The 16,991-nt window shown below is 52.7% G+C and overlaps 4 protein-coding genes across 9 annotated transcripts; 2 read left to right on the forward strand and 2 right to left on the reverse strand.

Moving 5' to 3' along the window:
* Window positions 1-713: 713 nt before the first annotated feature.
* Window positions 714-11,601, forward strand: Enkd1 (enkurin domain containing 1). 2 transcript variants are annotated; one of them, XM_020171158.2, is made up of 8 exons: window positions 714-1,466; window positions 6,353-6,452; window positions 6,547-6,741; window positions 7,410-7,582; window positions 10,506-10,631; window positions 10,747-10,910; window positions 11,011-11,147; window positions 11,228-11,601. In XM_020171158.2, exons 1-8 carry the CDS (start codon window positions 1,344-1,346, stop codon window positions 11,386-11,388), a joined length of 1,179 nt encoding a protein of 392 aa, XP_020026747.2. In that variant the 5' UTR covers window positions 714-1,343; the 3' UTR covers window positions 11,389-11,601. The 2 variants fall into 2 exon arrangements, with proteins under 2 accessions (XP_020026747.2, XP_073911930.1); XM_074055829.1 differs by lacking the exon at window positions 714-1,466 and adding an exon at window positions 5,824-6,108.
* Window positions 4,247-5,898, reverse strand: C15H16orf86 (chromosome 15 C16orf86 homolog). Its single transcript, XM_074055832.1, has 4 exons — window positions 5,760-5,898; window positions 5,295-5,524; window positions 4,755-4,939; window positions 4,247-4,680 (listed from the first exon to the last, which is right to left on the reverse strand). The coding sequence occupies exons 1-4, from the start codon at window positions 5,823-5,825 to the stop codon at window positions 4,247-4,249; spliced, it is 915 nt and encodes a 304-aa protein (XP_073911933.1). The 5' UTR covers window positions 5,826-5,898.
* Window positions 11,602-11,757: 156 nt separating the features above from the next.
* Window positions 11,758-14,103, reverse strand: Pard6a (par-6 family cell polarity regulator alpha). Of its 4 annotated transcripts, none has more exons than XM_020171156.2 (4): window positions 13,963-14,103; window positions 13,463-13,799; window positions 12,872-13,094; window positions 11,758-12,661 (listed from the first exon to the last, which is right to left on the reverse strand). In XM_020171156.2, the coding sequence occupies exons 2-4, from the start codon at window positions 13,523-13,525 to the stop codon at window positions 11,907-11,909; spliced, it is 1,041 nt and encodes a 346-aa protein (XP_020026745.1). In that variant the 5' UTR covers window positions 13,526-13,799; window positions 13,963-14,103; the 3' UTR covers window positions 11,758-11,906. The 4 variants fall into 4 exon arrangements, with proteins under 4 accessions (XP_020026745.1, XP_073911931.1, XP_073911932.1 ...); XM_074055830.1 differs by having other exon boundaries at window positions 13,993-14,100; XM_074055831.1 differs by lacking the exon at window positions 13,963-14,103 and having other exon boundaries at window positions 13,475-13,657.
* Window positions 14,104-14,129: 26 nt separating this feature from the next.
* On the forward strand, window positions 14,130-16,964 carry Acd (ACD shelterin complex subunit and telomerase recruitment factor). 2 transcript variants are annotated; one of them, XM_020171118.2, is made up of 11 exons: window positions 14,130-14,371; window positions 14,445-14,581; window positions 14,722-14,815; window positions 14,903-14,979; window positions 15,168-15,212; window positions 15,322-15,356; window positions 15,491-15,642; window positions 15,717-15,813; window positions 16,159-16,523; window positions 16,658-16,749; window positions 16,828-16,964. In XM_020171118.2, the coding sequence occupies exons 1-11, from the start codon at window positions 14,270-14,272 to the stop codon at window positions 16,904-16,906; spliced, it is 1,275 nt and encodes a 424-aa protein (XP_020026707.1). In that variant the 5' UTR covers window positions 14,130-14,269; the 3' UTR covers window positions 16,907-16,964. The 2 variants fall into 2 exon arrangements, with proteins under 2 accessions (XP_020026707.1, XP_020026708.1); XM_020171119.2 differs by lacking the exon at window positions 15,168-15,212.
* The last annotated feature ends 27 nt before the right edge of the window (window positions 16,965-16,991 follow it).

Genomic DNA, 16,991 nt, shown 5'->3' on the forward strand with positions numbered 1-16,991 from the left:
CTTTTGATGAACAGAAGCTTTTTAGCTTTATGAGGTCCCATTTATCTATGCTATCTCTTAGTTGCTGTGCTGCTGGGGTTTCATTGAGAAAGTTCTTACCTATACCTACTAACTCCAGAGTATTTCCTACTCTTTCCTGTATCAACTTAAGAGTTTGGGGTCTGATATTAAGATCCTTGATCCATTTTGAGTTAATCTTGGTATAGGGTGATATACATGGATCTAGTTTCAGTTTTTTGCAGACTGCTAACCAGTTTTCCCAGCAGTTTTTGTTGAAGAGGCTGCTATTTCTCCATCGTATATTTTTAGCTCCTTTGTCAAAGATAAGTTGCATATAGTTGTGTGGCTTCATATCTGGGTCTTCTATTCTGTTCCACTGGTCTTCATGTCTGCTTTTGTGCCAGTACCATGCTGTTTTTATTGTTATTGCTTTGTAATATAGTTTGAAGTCAGGTATTGTGACACCTCCTGCATTGTTCTTTTGACTGAGTATTGCCTTGGCTATTCGTGGCCTCTTGTGTTTCCATATAAATTTAACAGTAGATTTTTCAATCTCTTTAATGAATGTCATTGGAATTTTGATGGGAATTGCATTAAACATGTAGATTACTTTGGGGAGTATCGACATTTTTACTATGTTGATTCTACCAATCCATGAGCATGGGAGATCTCTCCACTTTCTATAGTCTTCCTCAATCTCTTTCTTCAGAAGTGTATAGTTTTCCTTGTAGAGGTCTTTCACATCTTTTGTTAGGTTTACACCTAGGTATTTGATTTTTTTTGAGGCTATTGTAAATGGAATTGTTTTCATACATTCTTTTTCCGGCCTAAACTATTCTTAACTCAGCACTTGAGACTCTTTTTCTCAGAGAAGAATCTCTGAGAGTCCTGCAGCAGGAATCTTAGCTTGACCTCAGCTAGGAGGGCAACTGCAGAGAGGCCACCCTCAGGCAGGATGCTGACAGTTAAAGGAGAGGCTGCCTCTTGTCCCTGGGTTGATTGGCTCCACTTCAGTCCCTCTGTTTTACTAGGATGCCAAAGTCCCTCCTAAGTTTGAGAATGACCAAGGAAACAAGATGCTCCTGCACAAAAAAGGGCCTTCATGCTGACCCAGAGTTGTACTTAGATTTTAAAAGACAGAGACAGATCCCCAAAATGCTGGAATAAATTGCAGTGGGCCTAGTGCAGAACTATTGTGAGGACCGTAAGTCTTCTGAGGGCAGCTCCCAGATGTAGGTTTATCATCCCATCCCAGTGACATCTTTCCATCATGTATCTTTCAGGCATCAGACTCCATAGTGCTGTGGTGGGAATTAGGAGAGTTGGGCCTTGAAGTGGCCCAGATGCCTGTGGCCAAGATAACTCAAGAAGTGACTGAGCCCAGAACTGGTTCCAGGCTTGTCCTGCAGTGCCCCCTCCTGGAAGAAGGCAGCAGCATCTCCCAGGACTTGTTTCCCAAATTCCAGGTCAGAGTTAACTTTCTGGGTCTGTGAAAATACTGTTAACTTTTCCTCTTTGATACAGCAACCAGAAGAGAACTTCTAAAAATACTTTTGTCACCAGCCACCAAGCAAATCTACGCCTTGTACTCACCTAGACGTGGCAAAACACCTCCTTATCTCTCTGTCCCATCTCTCCTTTCCCTGTTCTGCCTCACATAGTGCTGCCCATATAACCTCTCCACAGTCCTAGGCCAAGACTGCTGCTTGTCTTTGTCATCTTTATTACCCCCAGACTTGCTGGCCTGGGCCCTGATGGAGGCTCTCTGCTTCAGCCACACTGAGCAGCCTTCCTGGGTGGGGCTGGCATCTTCCACACCATCAGGACTTTGTCCCTGGCTTATCTTTGGCTTGAAGGCACCAGCTTTCTCCTTCAGGAATAGCCGGAGGGCTGTCTGGGCACCATCACTTCTCCCCTAAGTGAAGTGGCAGTAACTCCACCACTTGTGATCATCCTACATGTCCTTTTGAATCATGCTGTCTCAGAATTCCCCCTTTCGTGTTGGTTTCTAGGAGCAGCAGTGACTTATTGTTCCTTTGTGTGGCTCCTGTCATCCATCCTGCTTAAACAAGTCCACAGGGTAGCAAGCCTCAGGAATTGTCTGATCATTTCCTGCTTTATCTGTGAGGAGATTAGAAGCAGAGCTTTCTTCTTGGTACTGGCCTTGCCCACACCTCCAGTCCCTGAGGCTACCTAGAGAGAGGACATACTCAGCCTTCTTGAGTCAGGCCTTAGTGGAACTCAGGGAGAGTGGGACCTCCAGGATTCCAGGGTGTGGTCTATTACAAGGCCACTTCTCTATAGTCTTCTGCTTCCTTGGCTATAAGTGAGGTGAAACTCCATTATAAAACTCTAAATCATCCTGAAAACAATCATTGCTCATCTTTATGAACAAAATTTGGTTTGCATGGTCCCTGTGGACAGTATGGACTGAAGAAGTCAAATCACTACCCAAGGAAGTCTGTAGGCAAAAAAGAAGAAATGTCCTGACCCTTGGCTTGCCCATGAACTTGTCTTAGGTCAGTGAGCATCCAAGTGTACTCTCAAAGGAGGGAGCAGCAGCTGGGCACCTATCTCAAAAATACCCAACACAAAAAAGGGCTGGCAGAGTGGCACCTGCTAGCAAATGTGAGACCCTGAGCTCAAACCCCAGTACAAAAAAAATAAGAGGGAACAACCTGGGATGATATCAGGAAAGGAACCATTGCCCATCCTAATACTTTTCCAGCTTGCTTCCTCTAATGACCATACCAGGTCATTATTGCAGGGGCCCTGCACATGGTTGTAGACTATAGATGGCTTCAGCTGATCACATTTGAACCTGTCCTCTCTTCAGCCTCCTCTACCCCCTTACCTTGGTTTTTCTATCTTGGTGCCTTTTATGGAGGCCCTCTGTTAGATAGATATGATCCAGTGATGTGTGCCTCCAGTGGTGGTTCACATTCTAATCATGAAGACAGTTACAACCCACAGTGGTAGTAGAATGCAGATGCTACAATGCAAGGCAATACCGGGTGCTTCCTGGCTCAGCAGGAAGAGCTGAGTGAAGGTACATGCATACCAGTCAGGAAGAGGGGTGAGGGAAGAAAGGCATTTTAGGCAGGGAAAGGCAGAGAGAAGGTAAGAAAAGTTGTGGCTGGTTAGGGAGTCACAGTAGCCACTGGAAATTTCCAAGACAACTGAGCAAAAGACGCAAAGAGACAGTGATACCATCAGGGTACAGGTGTGTTTGTGACAGGGTCATTGTGTGGATCACAGGTAGGAAGACTCATGAGACTCCCACCTGGAGATGACTGGTGCTGAGTGTAGGGTCTGAAAAGGTAGATTCACTGGCCTTGATGCCTGATTCACTTGTAGGAGTCAGCAAAGGACAGGATGGGGCCTAAGGTGACACTCAGGATTTTGGCTTGATGATATACAGGAAAAGCAGGTTGGAGGAAGGAGAAATTATCCATTTAACTTGGAATACCTTATGCTTGAAGTGTCTGAGAAACACACAGAAAGACCAGGAGGCTTGTGTCCACAACAGCCAGCACTGACTGGCTCTTCTTCCCAGAAAGCAATCATCCAGTGGCTTGGTCACTGAGTTCCAGGTACATTCACTGCCAATACACACACACACCTTCCAAGAAAAAAGCACTAATACCTTGTCACCAGAAGCCAATCCATGGGCAAGGTCTGGTCTAGCTGTGGTGTGGCAATGAAAGGAAAATATTCCCAAACTGCTGCTCTTGGGGCAGCGAAATGAACTTTGCTACCTCATATAGGGAGGCAAGTGTTGGTCCACTTGAGGTCAGGCCAAATATAGGCCCTTCTCTGGGAGGCATGGAGCCAGCCAAGCACTTCCTTCCCATGGATCTTTTCTCTGCCCCAAGTTCTTCCTCATCAACCTCAGGCCATCTTGACCCTCAGATTCATCTGGTGAGACAATACACAGCCAGGCCCCACACCTGCCTCACTACCACTTCTGACAGGACTGAGATGGTGCCCAGGAATCTGTCAGTCAAGGTCCCCAGCTGATGCAGATGATCAGTCAGGTGCAAAACTTGCACAGGTGAATTTTCTACCCTTCTTCCCAGCCTAAACATCATATTTGAGAAATCAGTCTTAGGAAAAAATGTTTATTTTCAGTGAGCCCAAGTTCCCAAGTGGAGGCAGGGGCCAAATTTCCTTCTCCACCTAATGGCCTGGTCCAACAGGCTACAGCCCTGGTTCAGGCATGGGAGGAGGCTCCAAAGGCAGACGGTCACTTGTACTGAGGGGAGAGTGGAGGCACCAGGGGAGCAGTGCAGACACTCAGCATCTTGTCAATGTCCACCTGGGTTGACTTATCCATCTCAGCCTTGAAGCTGCCACTCACCCTCAGGCTGGAAAAAAACCCAGCCTCCTCTCCAGCCTCCTCTCCCAGGGAGGAAGCAAGAGCATGGGTGGGGGTCACTAACACACTGGGGCACTGCAAAGTGAGGCCTAAGCCCAGCTCACCTGCCATGGGCAGCAAGGCCTGTAGCTGCTCCACCCCTGCCTCTTCAGGAACCAGGGCCATCTCTGACTCAGGCTCCATCTCTGCCTCCCTGTCCTCCTCCTCTGCCAGGTTCAACTCAGGGTTGCAATAGTTGATGTATTGGTAGAGTGGCCGCAGGCGATGGGTCTTTCCTGCAAAAACCCGGGGCAGGACAAGGGCTGGAACACCAGGCTGTGCTTTGTCAGATCCAGCAAGCAGGGGAAGAAGGGAAGGCCCAGGGACTGCTACTCACACTCCAGCCCCAATGTTTCTGGGGGTGTAGATGCTGTGCTGGCCACAGCTGGGACCATAGGAGCCCCCAGACTCTTTCGCTTCTTGGCTTTTTTGTGCTGTTTGGCAGATGGTGAAGGCTCACTCTGGCTGCCCTCTGGCTCCTCCCTCTGCATCAGCAAACCTGGTGGTAGCTCAGCTTCGGTCCTAGGATGGGCATGGTGGCTAAGCCCTGGGAGGCCTGAGGAGACAGCTTTCAGCTTCTGGCTCCTATGTCTTGAGCCTAGAGAGCAGCCCTGCCTGCCCACCGCCCTAGGTCTACATAGCTGGTCCTTTCCTGGCCAATGAAGCCCCAGGCCCAATAGGATCTCAGCACTCCTGTGAGCTCAGACCCTTACAAGACCTGGAAGCTCTGTCTCTTGGTGCTTCCTATGCCAGGCCTCTTGAGAAACAGGATTGGAGGGCAAGAATCTGCCCTGCAAGAGTGCAGGATTTAGAAATTCTGGGGTGAAAAGCCCACCTCCCTGCCCTGCAATTCTTTCCCTCTGAAGGTCCCCCTCACTTGAAGGGCTTCCTCTTTGGTCTCTGGCTGGGCCTCACAATGAAGGCCATAGGTCTGGGGCCTCTCTCCTCTCGTGCCTCCACTTCTGGATCCAGCCCCTCTTCTTCCAGCTTGGGTCCTTCCTCCTGAAGCTCTGGCTCATAGCTACATCCATTTGGACACTCGTCTTGACCCGGGGTCCTGCAGGCCTCATGTCCTGGCACCAGGCACTGGTCTCCCAACACTGGACGCTATAGGTGATACATAGGTAATTAGTAACCATGGATGACAAGGATGTTGGAAACAGTCATTCAACACCCAACCTAAGCCACCAAACATGATAAAGAGCACCAGCCCAGGCCCCTCCCTCCTTGTAGGGCCTGGCTTGGCAGTTAGGGGGTTGGATCACTGGGGTTTGGCCCCCAGAGCGGCCCCTGCCAACTGTTTGAAGGCTCAAGCCTGAGTCACCTCAGGGCTCTTAACCACCTGAGCCAGCCCCAGAGCTGCTCCCTTCTGGGCCCCTGGCTGCCTCTCTGCGCCTGCTGATGCCATGGCTGTGCGGGATCAGCGCATCCTTCAACGGTTGCTGAAAGAGGCGGGCTGGCCCCCGAGGGCTGTCCTGTGTGGACCCTGCGTTGACGGCGGGGAGTGGCCTAGAAGGCAAGGGCCCAGCTGGAAAGGAGACTGGTGGTTGCTCCGCCCACCCTTAGAACTACAAGCCCCAGAAGGCTTTTCGCCAGGGTCACCAACCCCTGACCTCAGGGACGGAAGCCATTTGTTGCCTGGCAACAACAACTCCCGTCGAGTTGCAGCAGCTGGCGGCAAAATTGCTCTAGTGAGGGTCCCTGCTGGGGCGTTGCGGGGGATGGGCTGCGAACCCGGCAGGGAAGTGGGCTAGGATCATGGTCGCGCAGGCGGTGGGCACAGGCCAGGTCTAGGGACCGGTTCTGAGACGGGGAGGGAGCCGGGAATGGGGTTGCACGGCCGGGCTGCAAGGTCCGGGTGGAGGATGGACACGTGGGACAGGAGAGATGGGTCCGGAGGGGAGATGCGCAGCAGGCCTCGGTGCACCGTTGCAGGGTGGTGACGGCGGCATGTGCGAGGGCCCGTCCAGCATCTCGGGGCCCATACCCCCAGACCCTACTCTCTGCCGTGACTACTATCGGAGGCCAGCCTCGGGTGAGTTGGGGAGTGCCGCGGCGGGGCAGGGACCCTGCTCCACCGCTGAGCCCCGCACTCCACCCGGTTTTGCCCTCCTTGTTCTGCCCCTTAGCTCAAGGGCGGCTTGAGGGAAACGGGCTGAAGCTGAACCTGCTGACTTCGGACAGCGACCTACAAGCCACCCCTCCTCGTGGACCCCGCATCAGGCCCGGAGGCCGAGAGATCCTGGAGCGTGGCCAGCGTGGCGTGGGGGACGTGCTGCTGCAACTAGGGGGCATCACCCTCAGTCCAGGGATCTCTCCCAAGAGTAAGTCCCTGCCAGAAGGGGTAGCGAGGCAGTCAGAGGTCAAAAACCGAGATCAAAAGTGGTTGTTCCTTCTTTTCTGCCCTGAGCCCAGGTTATACCTCTGTGGATCTCAGTTTTCCCCAATATACCTCCTCTCAGGAGCAGACTGAATGATGTAGAGCCCTAGCTTTATGCCCTAGCTTTATGCGTCAGTGAAGCGTTATTGCCTACCGTGTAGGAAGCCCTATGGATGCTAGAAAACAGAGTTAAAGACAAGCATGGACCATCATCCAGTCAAGGTGGGAGGTGGGAGGCAATAAACACGTGAAGAGACGAGTATAATATAAATGATAATTAATAGTGTACTTCACTATAAAAATGAAGAAAATAATCGAGAGATACTATGTAAGGAAGGGAACAAGTTGATGTGATAGTGTGATAAGAGTGTGTACATAGAATGTAACTTAGATGGAACAGTCAGGGAGATCTTTTCTTTTTCTTTTTCTTTTTGTGATGCTAGGGATTGAACACACAGTCTCATTTGGCAAGTGCTCTACCACTGAGCTCTACAATCCAGACCTTCAGAGAGATCTATCTGCATGGGGCAGGGTGTGAGCCTGTGTGTGATCTAGTGTATGCTGTTACCTAGGCTACATGTAGAGCAGAGCCTGGCAGCATCTTTTTCTCAGGGAAGGACCCTAAAGACCATGAGAAGGAAAACCTGAGGCGGATCAAAGAGATCCAGAGAAGGTTCCGAGAGCAGGAGCATAGCCGGGAGCAGGGCCAACCCAGGCCCCTGAAGGCACTGTGGCGCTCACCCAAGTATGACAAGGTGGAGTCCCGAGTCAAGATCCAGATGCAGGTACCTGTCTTAAGGACCCAGAAGTATTGTCCATTGTGGCCATTAGGAAATTATACCCTGATCTGATTTATGGGGAAGAAGAAAATCACAGGAGACAGGTAACAAAGAACTAAGAGACACCTGGCTTTGCTGCAGAGGGTCGTGAGGGCCCTCTTAGAAGTGGTGATGGCTGGGCTGATCCTAAGGGATAAGTAGGAATTAAGCAAGGGGAGAGTGGATGAGAACATTTCATAGAGATGGACCTTACAGGTATAAATTCTTCTTTTCCCTCTTCCCCCATACTGGAAGTTGAATTTAGGTCCTCTACCACTTGAGCCACTCTGTCAGCCCTTTTTATGTTGGTTATTATTTATTTATTTATTTATTTATTTATTGCAGTACTGGGGTTTGAATTTAGGGCCTCATGCTTTGCGAGGCAAGCGCTCTACCATTTAAGCCACTTAGCCAGTCCTGTGTTGGTTATTTTTCAGATACCGTCTACTTTATGCGCAGGCTGAACCCAGTCCTCCTATTTGTGCTTGCCCAAGTAGCTGGGCATGACAGGCATATGCCACCATACCCAGTCATTGGCTGAGATGGGATCTTATGAACTTTTTGCCAAGGCTGACCTTGAACCTTGAGCCTCCTAAGTGGCTTGAGTCACTGTGCCCAGCCTCTCACAGGTAGAAGTTCTGAGACCAGAACAAGTGTGAGTAGTAAGCATACTAGGTGTATTTCACTGTGAGGGAGGAAAATCATGAGGTTAGGCCAAGAAGTTAATTGTATTCACACCTGAGAGGACAAGCTAAGACACTTGTCAACTTCCCTTTATTTTTATTTTTTATTTGTGGTGCTAAGGACTGAACCCAGGGCTTCATGCACAATAAGCGCACTGCCATTCAGCTATACTTCAAGCCCTTGAGCATTTCTTTTTCTCTCTCTCTCTTTTTGTTTTTCTTCTTCTTCATTGTTTTGTGTGGGTAGTGGTACTGAAGTTTGAATTCAGGGCCTTATGCTTGGTAGGCAGGTACTCTACCACTTGAGCCACACCTCTACCACTTTTAGGTATTTTTCAAATAAAGTTTTGCATTTATGCCTTGGCCAGCCTGGATCTCAATCTTTCTATTTACCTTTCCAGTAACTGGGATAACAGCGGCACACCAAGCCCAGCTTTTATTGATTGAGATGGGGGTCTCACTAACTTTTTGCCAGTGTTGATCTTGAACTGAGATCTTCTTTATCTCCACTTCCTGAGAAGCTGGGATTCTAGGCATGAGCCACCTCATCTGAACTTTTTTTTTCTTCCCCCCTACCCTTTTTTTCTTTTTTGTAGTAGTATTGGGGTTGGAATTCAGGGCCTCATGCTTACTAGACAGGTACTCTACCATTTGAGCCACTCTGCTATCCAGTCCTTTTTTGCGTTGGGTAGTTTTGACATAGGGTCTCACCTTTTTTTTTTTAGCCCAGGTTGGCCTCAAACTGAGATCCTCCTGATCTCTACCTCTCAAGTAGCTAGGGTTACAGGTGTGAGTCACCAGTGCCTGACTCTTTAGACCTTTTTTTTTTTTTTTTTTTGCGGTACTAGGTTTTGAACTCAGGGCTTCAGCGCTTGCTAGGCAGGTGCTCTACCACTTGAGCCACAGCCTCCATCCTTCCCTACATTTTTTTGATGCTTTTTTGAGACAAGGTCTCATTATGTAGCCCAGGCTGGTCTCAAACTTGACATCCTCTTGCCTCAGTCTCCTGAATGCTGGGCAAGTACCATCATGTCCAGCTGGGATTACAAGCCCAGCTGGTGTGTACCATCATGTCTAGCATCCTTCCTTTCCTTCCTCCCTTCCTCTCTCTCTCCCACCCTTCTTTCCTTCCTTCCTCCCTTACTTCCTTCCATTGCGCTTGCTAGGCAGGCACTGTACAACTTGAGCCATGCACCCAGTCCTCCTGCCCAACATTTATTTCTGAGGATAATAAGGAGGACAGGGGTAAGGGTATGGTAGTGGTCTGTTTTAGGTAGATGCCATTCTACTATTCAGGGACTCAGAAAGAGGAGCAGGGTTGAGAAAAAAGACAAGGTCACATGAGGCTGTATTGAGGCCATAGCATCTGTGGAACTCCCAGGGGGTGGGAATGTGTCCAGTAACCAGATGGATACTTAGATCTGGATCTCAAACGTGAGACCAAGGAGTTATTGATGAGCAGGTTGCGGACAATGAGACCCAGGAGGCAGCCTGCTGGATTTGAGGGCTTGGAGACCAGTCCTCAGTGACCTTGGGGCGTTATAGCCAGGAAGCTTGACCAGGAAGAAGAAAGCAGTGGTAGCTGGACCAAGATTGAGGCTGTAGGGTAGGGAGGTGGTTTGTGTTCTTTTTCTTTCTTTCTTTTTTGGTGGGACTGGGGTTTGAACTCAGGGCTTCAAGCCTGCAGAGTAGATGCTGTAATGCTTGAGCCACAACTCCAGTTCATTTTGCTCTGGTTATTTCAGAGATGGGGTCTCTCCAACTATTCGTCTGGACTGTGATCCTTCTGATCTCAGCCTCCCAAGTAGCTAGGATTACTGGCATAACCATCATTGCCTAGCACATTAGTTATTTTTGAGATGGGGTCTTGCTTTATGCCTGAGCCAGCGTGTACCATGATCTTATTGGTGCTTCTCCACTTAGCTGGTGATGACAGGTGCATACCACCATACCCAGCCATTTGTGGAGATGGGGTCTCTCAGACTTTTTTCCTGGGCTGGCCTTGAACTAATCTATGCTTTTGGAGTAGCTAGAATTGCCTGGTGGTTTGTTTTCTTCAAGATGTGAAAGAAATTCATGTTTAAATGCTGATGAGGAGTGTTTCTTCAAGAGGGAGGAAGCCCACAGGGGTGAGAATAGAAAAGCAGGAGAGACAGAGGCATGGTTTTGTGGCCTGACTGATTCCTCTGCTGTGCCCTACCCTCCAGGAGCCTGGCCCTACCTCTGTAACAGAGCCTACCCACTTCCTGAGGGCACACTCTCGCTGTGGCCCTGGGCTCCCACCACCCCGTGTCCCCAGTCCCCAGCTCACCCCACCAGGTTCCAAATCTAAGGTGAGAGGATGTTTAGGGGCTAGAAGGTGGTTGGGCAGGGATCCTGGGAGTGAGGTGGGGGCAGGGGCACAACAGAGTGCTATTGGACCCCCTCCATGCTTGCCATGTCCTACAGGGGCCAAGTCTGGGTGTAGATTTCATTAGCCACAATGCCCGAGCTGCCAAGAGGGCCCCCCGGCGCCATTCCCGCTCACTGCAGGTCCTGGCACAGGTTCTAGAACAGCAGCGACAAGCCCAAGAACACTACAACACCACGCAGAAGGGCCATGTGCCCCAGTAGTAGGTCCCACTGCCTGATTCCCAGGGTGAGGGGTGCCTATGTTGGATGGGAGCCAGTCTTTGCCTTAGTGTTATCAACCCTGGGACTATGCATCTACAGCTTATTAGAGCGCAGGGATCTGTGGCGGCGGGAGGCCGAGGCCCGTCAGCATAACCAGCCAGACCCTGCCATGCCCCCTGGCCATACTCGCATGCCTGAGAACCAGAGGCTGGAGACACTGAACAATCTGCTCCAGAGTGAGTACTTGGGCAGTGATGGCTGGAAGGGAGCCCACTGGGGACTATGAACCCCTGTCCAGCACTCACTATTCCTGTAGGCCAGAGTCAGCTACTTCGTGAGCTGGTACTACTGCCTGCTGGAGCAGACTCGCTGAGAGCCCAGGGCTACCGTGCTGAGCTGGACCGGAAGCTGGTGCAAGTAGAAGAAGCCATCAAGATTTTTTCCCGACCCAAAGTCTTCATAAAAATGGATGCATGAGCCCTTTGTAGAGACAGTGGCAGGGAGATCCATGCTGATGATTACCTCATGGCTGCAAAGAGCAGGATCAGGTTTGCCATTGACCAGAGGCCCCAAGACAGGAGCAGTGGGCCAGCAGTACCCCCAGAGCACACTTCCCGTTACCAGTGGTTGTAGAAGGACCATCCCAGCATTTTAACCTCTATCAAAATTAAACCTTTTGTATACAGTGTGGTTTAGTTCCATAAGAGTTTTTCTTACTCTAGAAATGCCAAGTCCAGTGAGCCTCCTGCTGCTTGATTATTAAAGGTTTCCCCCACTGCCTTTAACACTCCTGCCTCATGTCCAGAACAGAAGACAGGGATCAGAGAGGAGGCTGGGACACAGAAGGACCATCTCTGCATTTGTAGAAAACATTTAATGTTCTCTAGGCTAAGAGGGCCCTGTGAGCAAGCTAACCTCCCCCTACCATCACCACCACTGGGAAGTCCCTGCTGTGTCAGCCAACCTAAAGTGGCAAGGGGGTGCGTTTTTGCCTGTCAGAGGCTGAAGCCACTACCATCTCCTCGAATGCCATTCCCCCAGCTGGAGCTGGCCTGTTCCTGGCCATGCAAGGAGGGCAGAGAGCTGCCAGCACCAGGAAGTAGGCAGCCAGGTTGCAGGTCCCAGCATGGGGTCCCCTGAGACAGCCCGTTGGAACAGGGAGGGTGACGGTTTTCAGTGAGCAGGTCTCTGCTGTCATCATCACTGTCAGGCTCAGCAGACCCAGGTCCTGTTGTGGGAGGCCCTGTCAGACGTCCAGATGCCCCTCGCACCACGTTATTGCGCTGGTTGGCAGGCTTGACAGTGACAATGAGGTTATGGCTGTTGGCGACCATCATGTCTGTCACTTGGTCCAAGGTCTTCCCAGCCACCTCAATGCCATTCACCTCAAGAATCTCATCACTAACTGCCAACAGACCTGTACTCTCAGCCAGGCCCCCCCGTACCAGGCGGGAGATGAAGATGCCTGGCACCCGCTCCAGGCCCTGGGGAGCCACACGCATGCTCATGCCATCTCTGATGTAGAAGCCCAGGGGGCGGTCTGAACCATGCTTGTGTAGCCTTACACGTCGGTGGGTCTCAGGCAGTAGGTCCACATCTATGACTGAGGAGACCTGGCGGAAATCTTGGGGCAAGCTGATTAGCAAGGGTGGCCGGGTGCGCAGGGGTGCCACTGGTCTCAGCAGGAGCCCTTTCTTGCGCCGCTGCAGAGAGTTGGAGGTAAAAGCCAGGCCACTGGAGTCTGCTTCTGCTGCAGGAGAGGGGGGTGTTGAGATCAGAGACTGTTCTTCCACTTGGGCCCTTTACAAGGGTCAATGTTGCTATTTCCTACTACTTGGAGGTCAGGCCAAGGACAGGGACTGCAAAAGGTGAAGCCTGGGTGCCCTAGGTATGGACCAACCTCGTAGATCTGCCCTGTCACCCTTCCCCAAACAGACTGCCCACTGTACCCCATCCTCACCCCGCTTCTGCACTAGTAGGCGCAGCGGCGGGGGCCCGCTGGCCAGGGCCCGATGCAAGCTGTCGTCGTTGGTGAGGGGCAGCAAGTCACCGTGAGCATCTGTATAGCCAAGCAGCACGTCCAAGCCTGGGATCTGGTGCACTGAACGCAGCAACCGCGAGAACTCTTGGAAGCCACTCACCGAAGCTCGGGGAAGCGCGAAGCGTCGGAACTCGGCGTCAAACTGAGGCCGCGGGTAGGGGAAGAAGAGGGGTCAGGATAGAGCCAGCGCCCCTTTCTCACCACTAGTCGGAAGGTGGCGGGGGTGGGAAAGAAGGGGCTGCTGCAAAAGCTGCAGCCTTAAGCTCAGACCTCAGTCCAGCCCAAGGGACGCTGTCCAAGGTCTTCTCCCCGCCCTCCACATACCCAGGCCATAGAGAAACTGGACGCCGGCAGTGGAAGAAAGGAGAACAGATGGGGAAAAACGGGCAGAAAAAACCAGAATGGAACGTGAAAGGTGGAAGACAGAAAGAGGTGATGGAGACCAAGGAGCAGGGAAGGGAGAAAAAGGGAATTGGGAGCGCCTAGGGCCGAAGCCGAAGGAGCCCTTACTTTGCTCTTCACCTCGACGATGCTGTCGGGACTGCGTGCCGGAGTTCTCTGCGGCCTGGCCATGGTGGGGCCGGGCGGGCCGGGGCCCGGGCCGATGCCCCAGGCAGCCCGCAGAGGCGCAGGTGCACAGCCCGGCCGGCCCGCCCGCGCCGTCCGGCCCCTGGCGGTAACACTCGCCCCGCCCTCCCATCCGGACCATGACGTCAAGGGGGCAGCGACACGGAGGGACGCGCAATCCACGTTTCCTAGGAAACGGGGTGGGGCGACTTCCTCTGCTCTTTACGTTTTTACGCTGTGGTTAGTGCGTCGAGAGTCAAGGAAGAGGGACTCCGCCAATCTGAGGGGAGAATGAGGGAAATGGTATTTATTGAGTGCTGAGTGCTGTCATTTCCACTTGCCTTACAAGGCCACGCATTTTGTAGACGAGGAAAGTCATAATAAATATTTTGCTGAACCCCTCGGGGGTCACACGGCGCTGAAGTGACCTCGAGCCAACTCACTAGGATCACTCTCGGCTGCAGCCTACTGACCCTCTCCTTCCGGGCCAGACCTTGGCCCCTTCCTTTCTGGTATTACGGGAGTCTTGAGGAACATCCCAAATGTTGGCTGGGCTCGGAGATAAGCATCCAATAGAAGCCTGAACACGTCTGAAAAGGACGCCCTGATGCGCACGCGCGGGAGCGCAAGAGGGCGTGGCCTCGACCTCGGGACCCGCCCAACTGTCACGAGCTTCCTCTTCCGACGAGAGGCGGAGTCACGGCGCCCGCGCAAAACCCTGCCCTGTGAGTTCAGCTAGTTGCTGCTGAGATGATGGCAGGCTCGGGGAGTTTGGTTCTGCGGCCCTGGATTCGAGAGCTGATCCTGGGTTCAGAAACACTTTCCAGTCCACGGGCGGGTCAGCTGCTTAAGGTGAGACCCCACTCAGGGACCAGAGCCGGGGCGGGGCCCGGAGTGGTGGGTTGACTCCAGTCGCCGCTGTCAGGTACTACGGGACTCGGAGACCCCGGGCCCATCCTACGCCGCTGAGGCTTCTGACTCCGGAGCCATGCTACTTGTGTCCGACGGGACCTACAGTGTCCGATGCCTGGTGACTCGCGAGGCACTGGACACCACAGACTGGTAAGAGAGGCGCCACCGGCTCTGGGGGGTTGAGCCCACGGGTGGGCGGACTGTCGGAGAGGAGGGGGCGAGGCTCATGCCCAAGGAGTGTGGGGCTTGTGTTCCCGCGGGCTGGGCATCGAGGGTCTTGCTCGCCGCAGGGAGGAGAAGGAGTTCGGATTCCACGGGACTGAGGGCCGACTGCTGCTGCTGCAGGTCTGCGAGGTCCGCATCCAGATTGCTGAGGGCGGCGCGGTGAGTTGTGAGGCTGGCTTGGATGGGTTACTGTGGCTGACTTTAGGTGACAACTCCTGAGACATCCCCCCATCCCCAATCCTCCAGCCTTCAGAGTTCTACCTCCAGGTGGACCGCTTCAGCCTGCTGCCTACGGAGCAGCCCCGAGTACAAGTGATTGGTTGGTAAGTAATGCCACCAAGGACTGGGGGTGTAACTCTAACAGAGCAAGTGCTTGGCATGTATGAGGGGATGGATTGGATCCCCAACACACACACACACACACAAGTGATGCCTTCACCCAGGCCTGGCTGGTATTAGCATGGGCCTTTTCTGTGGGAGGGCCGCTGACTGCTTACCACCTTTTCCCCAGCAACCAGGATGCAGATGTGCAGAAAAAGCTCTGTGACTGCCTTGAGTGAGTCTGGGGTTGGGCTCTGGGGCTGAGTGAGGTCCAGTCAGGAGGTGGCAAATCTGGGTAGATAGGTCTCAGGATTGTACCTGAGGCCTGTCCACTCTGTTTCTAGGGATCACCTTTCAGAGTCCACCTCTTCCAATGCAGGTACTGGTCAAGCCCAGTGGCCCTAACTAACTTCTTGTGGAATTATCTCTCCTATGCTTCCTCAGTAAGTAATCCCCACACCCTACCTTTCTTTTCTTTGAGCCTCAATCCATTGTCTGGTCTCCTATCCCCAGGCCTGACACTGTCCCAGCTTCTGGATGAAGTGCAGGAGGACCAGGAACATCGAGGGGCACTAGTGCGCCTGGCTGAGAGTTGCCTGGTGCTGGCGGGCTCTTGCACTGCAACTCCCCTCACCCACTGGGCTGCGTCCCACTGCAAGGCCACGGTCAGTCTGGGGTTTCCTTTGGGAGGTATCAAGAAGTTAGGCAAGGGCCAGGCTGAGACTTCAGTGTCCCACAGGAAGAAGCCATGTATACTGTCCCCAGCTTATTGCTGCACATCTCTGAGAATGACCAGCAAATTCTGAGCTCTTTGAGCTCAAGTCAGAGGACGCAGGGTAAGAAAAAGTAAAGAGGTCAAAAGGGAAGTCTTTGGAGCCCGGGACCCACAGTGCTAATTAGCCCCTTCAGAACCCCCAGGCCCTGAGCTGCTGCCACCACAGCAGGCTCTGCAGGATCCATCTTTGACCGTGAACTTCTGTCCTTCCTCAGCCAATTCCTCAGGGGAGGTGGTGCTCATGCCACAAGCACTCACTCCGTCAGTCAGATTCCTGTGCTATGCAGGACGCTGTGAAACAGTGTGCAGTGGATGGGGGTGAACACAGACCCTGCAGACCCGCCTGAGCTCACAGCCACTCAGCTGGTCTGAGAGGGCTGTGCCCAGTGAGTCCCTTCCTCCACAGGAACCCCTGCCTTATCCAGCCTTGTGACGTTGGAGGAGAGTGGTGCCAGCATCAGCCTTCTGTCTGCCCTGCCCTTGGCTGCTCCAGACCTAGTACAGGGGGGCAGCTCCCAACCCCCACCAGCCATCTGCTCAGCCCCTGAACCTCTGTCCCCCAAATCTCCAGACCCTAATCATACACCCAACTTCCCCCTCCTGAGCTGCACCCCTACTCTCTCACCCCTCAGCCATGCCCCCAAGGGACACCAGGCTAACGTGACCAGAGCCCAGAAGCTTAAGCTAGAGTTCAGGGAGCTAGGATTGCTTTCCAAAAGCGGGCAGCCAAGGACCAGAGCCAAGGGAGCACAGGAGTCCTGCCCTGTGTGGGTGAGCAATGCCCTTCTGCAACTGGAGGGGAGAATGGGTCGGGCCTTGGGTAGAGCTGGTAGGGAGAGAAGGGTAGCCTTGAATGGGATTAGGGGTCCTTATTGGCCCCTCCCCATACACCACACCCCTTACAGGATCCCCCAAAGAGGCATCGTGATGGTTCTGCCTTCCAGTATGTGTATGAGCCACCCTGCACCTCCCTCTGTGCTCAGGTTCAAGCTGCCAGGTGAGTACCTAGGATGCCTCTACTCTGTTTGTCACCAGTTCCAGGCAGCTTTGACCTGCAGCCATGGTTTCTTCCCAGGCTCCCTCCTCAGCTTGTGGCCTGGGCCTTGCACTTTCTGATGGAGCCACAGCCAGAATCTGAGCTAACTCAGGTGTGAGGGCTCATGGGGGCACATCAGAGGATGTACACACAGGTCCAAGCCCAGACATGGACAAACAGTGCTCCCTCCACACTCTGTTTCC

The sequence above is a fragment of the Castor canadensis genome, chromosome 15 (genome assembly GCF_047511655.1).
Source record: "Castor canadensis chromosome 15, mCasCan1.hap1v2, whole genome shotgun sequence".
NCBI classification, from domain to species: Eukaryota; Metazoa; Chordata; class Mammalia; order Rodentia; family Castoridae; genus Castor; species Castor canadensis.